General features: G+C 40.5%; 1 protein-coding gene across 3 annotated transcripts in view; it reads left to right on the top strand.

Annotated features, from left to right (window-relative positions):
- LOC122867203 (dynamin binding protein) overlaps positions 1 to 9,305 on the top strand; it is a 50,704-nt gene that overhangs the window by 39,897 nt on the left and 1,502 nt on the right. For 2 of the 3 annotated variants that reach the window (XM_044177672.1, XM_044177674.1), the window contains 12 exons: positions 1,294 to 1,508; positions 2,266 to 2,365; positions 2,798 to 2,945; positions 4,279 to 4,296; positions 5,496 to 5,695; positions 5,788 to 5,918; positions 6,048 to 6,152; positions 6,716 to 6,844; positions 6,960 to 7,295; positions 7,403 to 7,591; positions 7,705 to 7,903; positions 8,019 to 8,698. In XM_044177672.1, the coding sequence (XP_044033607.1) occupies positions 1,294 to 1,508; positions 2,266 to 2,365; positions 2,798 to 2,945; positions 4,279 to 4,296; positions 5,496 to 5,695; positions 5,788 to 5,918; positions 6,048 to 6,152; positions 6,716 to 6,844; positions 6,960 to 7,295; positions 7,403 to 7,591; positions 7,705 to 7,903; positions 8,019 to 8,698 (2,450 nt within the window). The remainder of the gene's footprint in view (positions 1 to 1,293; positions 1,509 to 2,265; positions 2,366 to 2,797; positions 2,946 to 4,278; positions 4,297 to 5,495; positions 5,696 to 5,787; positions 5,919 to 6,047; positions 6,153 to 6,715; positions 6,845 to 6,959; positions 7,296 to 7,402; positions 7,592 to 7,704; positions 7,904 to 8,018; positions 8,699 to 9,305) is intronic. The other variant, XM_044177673.1, reaches the window with a different exon arrangement.

Consider the following 9,305-nt stretch of genomic DNA (forward strand, 5'->3'; position numbering starts at 1 on the left):
AGTCAAGGATAAGACTGATAATAATCTATATTTTTGTTATTGTCAACAAATCTATAAAAATACCAAAACCAACATTATTTTAGTCCATTTCTTAATACTTTGTGACCTCTTCAGCCTGTCTGTGTCTCTGGCTTGAGCAGAAGTAAATAGTGGATTTTGGGGGTATATTTTTCCCGTTGAGTATCAACAGCAGCGGGGTGAAACCAGAGTGCCCGTGTTAATGGTAATGAAGGAACAAGTTTAGCGCCAGTTTGGTTTATTGATGTGTTTTTGGATGACAATGGAGGTCTATGGCACAAGGGAATGAGCTATATCAAGCTTTGTATACACAAACAATGCTTGTTGGTAGGATCAATTGTCACTTTTCTTTTTATTAGAGTGATTAAAGAGACAAATAGCAGATGTGGCAATTGAAGGTATTTGTAGAAATTTAACATCACTTAATACAAAAACAAAACCCAGTATATTTTTATACCCAGTCCAACTCTGTGTGTTTTTGTACAACATGTATCATCACTCTCCAGTACTGTTATCTCTGCTCCCCCAGTCCCCCTCTAACTGCCTCGTCCTTAATGTGTGCCCAGTCCCTGAGAGCCTGTATGTCTGTAGTTGCTGTCACAGGCCATTGTGCCACACACAAAGAGCCTGAGTCCACTCCAGTTTTGGGTCCATTCATAAAAAGCAGTGGTGCATGAACCGGGCTATCCCTCCAGTCCCAGGCACCCCCAGAGATCAGCCCGCTGGAAGTCATAGCAGAGACATTGATCAAAAGCTAGTCAGACAAGACGAAGAGTAAAGGGCGGACCGGGTGGGTGGGCGGTCAGGAGTATGTTGATACAATGAATGGAGACATGGGCTGGGAACGTTAATCTCTTTGCTTTCCCTTTCTGCACTTTGTCATCTTTAGAATAACCCCTTTGTGTCACTTTTTTGCTACAACAAGCTTTGTGTTTATGCCAATTTCATGGCAATTAATGTGCAGAAATTATGTAGAGAATATACATTTATGAGAAGAAATTCATAGTTGTCTTACTGTTGAATCTCTTTGCTTTCCCTTTCTGCACTTTGTCATCTTTAGAATAACCCCTTTGTGTCACTTTTTTGCTACAACAAGCTTTGTGTTTATGCCAATTTCATGGCAATTAATGTCCAGAAATTATGTAGAGAATATACATTTATGAGAAGAAATTCACAGTTGTCTTACTGTTGAATCAAAAATATTATGATGAATTATAAAATGTTTAAATTTCAATTTAGTTGGAGCTAAATCTGTCTCCTCTCCTGTCTTTCCAGAGATGACACTCCTGTCGTCCCAACCCAAACCCCTGGATTCCACCCCGACGTCGGACTCGCCCCCCAACGCCGGCACGGGCAGCGAGGACCCCGAGCTGAGGATGCTGGAGAAGAGGTCAAAGGTCATCGAGGAGCTGCTGCAGACGGAGACAGACTACATCAAAGACCTGCAAATGTGTGTTGAGGAGATCATCGAGCCGCTGCAGCAAAAGAAGGTAAAAAGATGTAAACATGGTGCAGCTGAACTCAACCTTGTAACAGTGTCAAGAGAGATTGAAGCACTTAGCAAATACAAGACAAACTTAAAGACAGTTTAAATAAATAGAAGGAACAAAGTGGGTACGTTTACATGCACACCAGTGTCACCATTTTGAGTCTTTTGAGATACGTTTTAATCATACTGTATTTGGGATATGACGTTTACATGGAACAAACTGTAGAGGAACCTGGTTATTCACCTCTCTGTATACTTGAGTATACATTACTCAGTTTGGTTTCTGACTGCCTGGACTCTTCTGTGTTTACCCCTTTCCTGGATTTACAGTCTTCATCTAATCTTCAGTAATGGTAGATGCGAGCACTGACTGACTTTCACTTTTATTTCAGGATGTAGACCAACATTAAATTGTTAATCATCTTACTTTTTGTTTTACTGACTAACTACTATGTTACATGAGGGGAGGAGACACCTGTGAACAAAGCAGAGAATGATCAGAAACCTGGATAAGGTGTTTACATACAACAGTATTCTGGTTTCTATCAACCAGCTAGCATAACCAGGTTTCTCGATAAGGGCTTTTCTTGGTTTCTGAATGAAGGATGTTGTGTTTTACATACACAAAACATAACCAGGATACTCCAAAAAAACAATCATAACCGGGATACTAGTGTTTTTGGCTTTGTGAGTATCAGTCAATAGCACAGAGGAACTTTCATCACTGTTTTAACACTTTCTATCTGCATTACCTAAAGGTGAAGAATGTGGACTTTGATGGGCTCTTTGGCAACATCAACTCTGTGATTGACCTGTCACAACGCCTGCTTGATACACTGCAGGACACAGACTCTATTGGTGAGAAGCCAGTCTTTAAAAGATGCATACAATTTATCCTATAAAATTTACCCACATTTCGCCTGCAGTCCAATCAGGCAGCTTCTTTCTGAATGCTGTGCTTTGTACTTTATTCATGTTTCAACCATAAACTGTCACCTGATCAAATTTTATTGGCTGAGAAAGACTTTGAACACTTTTTGAAAATAGCTGGTGTTACAGGAAGTAAACTGAAGGTAAACTGATGATAATGTGAAGTAATGTTTGATTTATTGTTGTTCTCAGTAGAAAGTTTGGGGAAAAAAACCCACAGAGATGTTTTTTAAGTCATTACTTACTTTGTATTGCTCTCAAACATTTCAGATTTCTGTTTGTACGAACTGACCTAACTTTTACCTGTTTCCCTTTTCAAATGAACACATGACCATACGTTTCTGTACCCTCTGCTCTCAGGAAAGGTATTTCTAGACTTCAAAGCTGAGCTGGAGGAGGTGTACAAGATATACTGCCAGAACCACGATGATGCCATCTCTCTGCTGGAGAGCTACGAGAAAGAGGAAAACATCCAGCGCCATGTGTTGGAGTGTCTGGAAAGACTGAGGTGAGTCACTGAGAGGAGGAAAAATTGTCACTGAGTAGTTTTCTGTTTTAGATTTCAGCTTTGACTTGTGTGTTTGACTTTAAAAACTATCTTTTGCACGTGAGTGACCAAAAATGTGCATGTTCGTGTGTTTTTAAAAGCATGAAAACAAAGCAAGAGTGGTCACTAATACAAATGTACAGTTTAAAAGTAAAACATTAACTGTAAAAGGCTGTTGATCATGTATTGTTTGTAGAGTTCAGTAAGTGAAAAAGTAATGAAAACTTTATTTTTACAGCGTGTGTTGTATGAAACCTTTTTCAATGTTTTGCAGTAGAATAATCATTTTAAAATGGAGTAGACATTTAAGGCATTCTGATTTTCTGTCATCACAGTAAATGTTTTGTCATGTTGCTATGGAGTTTAAGACTACAGTAAGGTTTCCTGTTAGCTGATATTCACATGGAATTAATTTATGATGGGGTTTCTTTAGCAGACTTTGAACTTTGATGCGTGGGCAAGTTATGGTAGAGAAGTGCACTAAATCTTTAAACAGAAGAAATACTTTTTCAGTCTGAGATATATTTGCACTTAAAATCTGCCATTTATTTCTGCCAAGACACCTTTACCTCACTCCTGCTGTGTGCACGCTCCATCTCATAGTGTTCCTGTAGCGCTCAGTAATGCGGAGCAGTCAAAGAATTTGCCCTACCTGGTTTCACCATCAGTGACTCAAACCTTGAGTTGACACTGCTGTGTTTCTGTAAAATAAAGTCGTCAATCTGTGTTTGAAGTTAAACACAGGTTTTGTTTGACCGGAAGCTTATGGGGGGTGCTGGTTCCAAGAAGAAATCATAATAAACAAGAGGAAAAGGACAATTTACAGCTCAAAGTGTGCACACTGCCAATCCCTCATTGACATGAAATTGTTTTTTTTTTTTTCTAGTCATTTTGTAAGTTTACCATGAAGTTGTAGCCTCGTCAGGAAAATAACTTTTTTCTTAAAGTGTGTGAGCGTCTGTTGCAAACTATTCAGCTTTAAAAAGGTCATGCGTTCTGCCACCTTCTAGAAACTGCTAAGTTTTACTGCCACACTGGGCCTCTGTCCAGCTTTAAGTGAGACTTCAGAAAACAAAACCATAACACCGCGGGTGCACTTGGCTTGACTGTTTAATTGACCTTGCAAATTTGAAGTGAAATTCATTTAGGATTTAGTCTACGCACAGGCAAATACCTCCTTTCGTGTTCTGCAGAATTTAAGACTTGTGGGAAAATTAAACATTCATGAAAGTTATCATCAGGTCAGAGGTTTATAAATCCTGTTTTTGTCTCTTTCCAACCTTTCCTTCAACAGGGCCATATATCGCAAGTGGTAAGTCTCCATAATGAGTGTCATGATGATTTCCAGCATGAGACTCATCTTGACCGCATGCCTTTTGCTCACTAACCCCCCTGGAAATTACGTGTGTGCGTGTGAGATGGCAAAAAATCAAAGTGTGGAAAACTTTAAAAACATCCGTGCTCCCACTTCAATTTCCGTTCCTGGACTGAGATGGACTTCATATTTTGTTGTTCGTGTTTGCATGTGCATGTGAATCCTGTATACTATTGTTGTGAAAAGAAATCTTCAACATGTCCATGACCCCTCCTCTTCTCCTAAGGATAAGCAAAGTAACACATTTAATGCCATCTTCTGGACAAAAACAGCAAATGCAATTCACAGTAACAGATGAAGTCAATATTGTTTTAAAAAAACAGTTATAAGATCTTTTCTCAATATTGTGAGATGATTTTTGTGTCCTTGTCAGATCTTTTCTTATTTTATGATAATGTTGTAGCATGAAGGTCTCAAAGTTCTCTTTATGAAGAATAGATTATATGTTTCTGATTTGCAGCTTCTTACTTGCTGGTCTGGAGAAAATCTGGTAACCAGAAATCCACCATAAACACCATAAACATGTGAAATTACATGCGTTTTCCCCTACCGAGTAAGCGAAAAATGTGTGTATTGACATGTTTTACTGTTTTAGAAGTGGAAAATGGGTTAACCTTAAATTGGCAAATAAGATGCCACAAATCCTTCACCAATTTGTCAATAACAAGAAATTATCTCGTAATAATCATGAAAGATTTCTCTTTTTAAATGAAAACAACTGGCTTCCATGCAGACATCAAATCACATTTTGGCTGTAAACAACCAAATTATGCAATTGAATTAGTTGCAGTTGCTAAATGAATTTGTCCTTTAGATTGCATTAAAACTAAGCAAATCAATATTGTGTTTTTTGTCATTGTGCTTTCCCTGTTCTTTTGTGTCTTCCAAAAACTGTATTGATCATCAGAATATACTGTATATGTGATGATGGTTACATATCATTGGATCATACAATCCACATGATACAGAGACATGTGTTACAAGAACATGGGAAGAAACATTTCGTGTCAACGTAATTCGATAGCTGTGACTGTAATAGTGGGTGGAATGCTGACTGTATGATTCTCTCACGCTTCACATACTCTCGTTTTTCCTTTCAACCAAACCCTGTCTGCTGTCTCCGTCACTTTTTTCAGGGGGAAAACAAATTACATCAACCTAGGCTCTTTCTTAATCAAGCCCGTGCAGCGGGTGATGCGTTACCCACTGCTGCTGATGGAGCTGCTGGGGGCCACACCAGAGAGCCACCATGACCGACCCCAGCTGACTCGGGCTCTGCAGGCCGTTAAAGAGATCAATGTAAACATCAACGAGTACAAACGCAGGAAGGACCTTGGTAAAAAATCCCTTAAAGCCTGATTGATTTTAGTCTTTTGTTACTTTTATCCAGTACGCAGTCTGAACTGTTCTCCCCCCTGCTGTCCACAGTGGTGAAGTACAGGAAGGGCGACGAGGACACGTTCATTGACAAGATCTCCAAGCTGAGCATGCACTCCATTATCAAAAAATCCAACCGAGTCAGCAGCCACCTCAAGCACCTCACAGGAATCTCACCCCAGGTACATCACTGCTCCTAGCTAAGTTCTTAACATTCAGGCAGTCTTCCGTCAACTGAGGTTGTGAATGAAGACGTGTTTGTCTGAAACGTGCTGGTTCTGATTTCTCTTTGTCTTCTGTCTTTTTCCCAGATTAAAGACGAAGCATTTGATGAGGCTGAGAAGAGGTTCAGGCTGCAGGAGAGACTTATCAAGTCTTTTATCAGGGACATTTCATTGTACCTGCAACATATAAGGGTAGGAACATTTTACCACTATAACAAGAAAAACTCCCAACAACTTTGCATTTTTGACCATATCAGAACCTGGTAATAGAAATACTTAATACGCCTGATTCATGCCATTTTTAATTGCAAGTATTTCCAAAATCTTAATGTGTAAATTTAAGTCCTGGATTAAATATTCATTCCTAATTTCCTAACATAATGATCATGTTAACAAAGACCTGTGCAGAACGGTATTTGTCATGGGCGATATTTCCAGTGTCTGTAATGAAAATATACATTTAATAATTCTTAATTTATATTGATATTGCTCTGTATTGTATTAGGATTATGACCCTTTTCAACAGTGAAAATACTTCAGCAGCATTTCTGTTCATGAGAATAGTACTGTAAAGAATAACAATAAACATTTTACAGGAGAGAAAGATTTAAGATGTAAAAACACATATTTTACATAATCTGCACATATTCCACGTGTATACATATTCCAAATGTATCATAAATATTTTGCCGTATAATGTTTGGCGTACTCACATCTCATAACAACATGGATTCTAACAAAATGCATCTCTTTAGGAATCAGCATCTGTGAAGGTCTTGGCAGCCATCAGTTTCTCTGACATCTACACAGAGCGCAGTGTCCTCGAACCCCAGCACTTCCAGAGAGCTCACCGATGCATTAGTGACAAACAGTTCACGCAATTTGTAAGTCCTCTTCCTCTCTTTAGCCTCACTTAGTTGCTGTAAAAGTGCATTGGGAATGACTCACTCTGATCACATCACGTTGTCTGTCAACCCCCTTCCCTCATTCCCTGAGCAGAAAGAGCGCACAGAGGCCTTAGTCATCAACCCACTCACGCAGCTCCTCCTCATGTTCGCCGGACCGCACAAACTTATCCAAAAGCGCTTTGACAAGCTGCTGGACTATGACAACTGCAAGGAGCGCGCCGACCGCCTCAAGGACCGTCGTGTCCAGGATGAGCTGCAGGCGGCACGCAACAACTACGAGGCGCTCAACGCCCAACTTCTGGACGAGCTCCCCAAGTTCCACTGTGCGGCAGAGGAACTGTTTACTGGCTGTGTGAGGGCTTTCTCTCAAGCTCAGAAGGACTTCATGAAGACGACATTGGGAGAGCTGAAGCCCCTCCTACATGTTGTGAGTGTGTCTTTGTTTATGAGGTTGTTGAAGGAAGTGGGGTGTTTTTTCATGAATTTTTATGGACAATATACCTAATTTTGCTTTTTCTTTACCCCTGTCTCCAGTTTTCTAACAAAGCTGGAACAGAGAGCAACCTGATTGCACAGTTCCAAGAAGAGTACGGGCGAGTTCTCCAACTTCTGCAGGGCTTTAGCTTCTGTCCGGAGAACTTGCCTCCTGCCACGTCCACAAAAAAGACCTTTGAGAAGAAAACTCTGGAGAAGCAGACCTGTAAAAAGCAACTGCAGGGACCTGTGAGTTAAGCTCTCATCCCATTTGTGCCATACCATATGTTAATAAATAATATACAAGGAGTTTCACAGCTGTAACGTGATCTAACCATGAGTCTTGTCCTTGTTACTTTCAGCCGAACTGCATCATGCAGACAGATGAGCACCGTGCAGGACTTCTTGTACGCTATGGTCCTGAGAAACTTTTCCAGGCAGAGAGAAACTTCAATGCTGCTCAGGATCTGGATGTCTCTATACAAGAGGGAGACCTTGTGGGTGTAATCAAGCAGCAGGACCCCATGGGTAGCAACAACCGCTGGCTAATTGATAATGGAGGTAGATAATTTGTACTCCCAAGACCTGATTGAAAAAATGTTTAGCCTCTGACATTGGGGAAAAATGTTGAATCAATAAAATCTATTTCCATGTCTCCTCTTTTCTTAATTTGCAGTCGCCAAGGGTTTTGTGTACAGCTCCTTCCTCAAACCCTACAACCCACGCAGGAGCCAGTCAGATGTGTCCATCGAGAGCCAATCGTCCAATGAGTCAGGCTACGGCGGCTCCTCCCCTGTTTTCTCACGTCAAAACAGCAGCAGCACACTGACCTTTAACCAGGAAACGGCCACCGTCAGCTTTTCCACTTCGCAGCCCCAAAGTCATTCATCGCCACACCCTTCGTTGGACTCTGCCTCATCTCGTAGGAGTCACCACAGAGATGTACCCAACCCTGACTCTGCCAGTCAGAGCAACTCCATAAACTCCTCGCCCCGAAATCCCTCAAACCGCAGGGAAATCTCAGACCAAACACACCGAAATTCCCCCAGTCACAGAGACACAGAGCCTTCTTACCGGCATTCAGGCAGCCACGGGGATGCGTATGATACAAGTTATGCAAATCAGAGCAGCCAGAAGGAGATGTCAGACCTCTCAGAGACAGACTCTTATTCTTCGCACAGAAACAATCGCTCACAGCGGTATGGACACTCAGACAAAACCTACAGTTCATACCAGTGGAAAAATGGAGATAATAGTGGCCAGAAGAGGTCTACATACTCCAGAGATGAGTACATCGAGCCGGAGGCAGAGCCAGAATCAGAACCAGAACACGAGAGTGAATTAGATGGTCATCAGGTGAGATTTTGTTTTACTGTTATGATGTATTTTGCGTTTATAATCAGACATTTACCAAAACAAGGGCAGACAATTTTCAAGTGATTTAAAGTAACTATTGTGTTGAACTTTTATCTGATTAAAAACAACTTTTTTAATTATTCTGATGGCACAAGTTTTTGTTTGTAGAAAAAACTAAAATCCTGGTGAAAATCGGTGCAGTGGGGCCGCATTGCTGTGTGTCACAGGGCTAGTGATGCTACCACCAGATGGTGCGCAAGAGATGACCTATCAAATACTCAAAGTAGCTAAACAAGTAATTAAAAATATTAAATTAAAGCTGCATTAATCAATATTTTTATATTAACAATGGATTAAGTAACTGTGTGTATGTTATGTATGTTAAAAGGGTTACTCCAAGTGTTGAACCCACAGAGAATTATCATCTGACACTGCAGTTTCTCTCAGCTCTATGGAGCATTTTAGCTTGTTTGTTGTTTTGGTTTTATGGCCTGCAACTTAACTGTTTTGGTTCACTCTCACCACTTTCATTAACCATGTTTCCAGCTTTTTCAGTGAAAAAGTTCTGATAAACTCACTGTGCACTACCTGCCCAGCACCAAACAAC

Source organism: Siniperca chuatsi, linkage group LG20 (genome assembly GCF_020085105.1).
Source record: "Siniperca chuatsi isolate FFG_IHB_CAS linkage group LG20, ASM2008510v1, whole genome shotgun sequence".
Lineage (NCBI taxonomy): Eukaryota > Metazoa > Chordata > Actinopteri > Centrarchiformes > Sinipercidae > Siniperca > Siniperca chuatsi.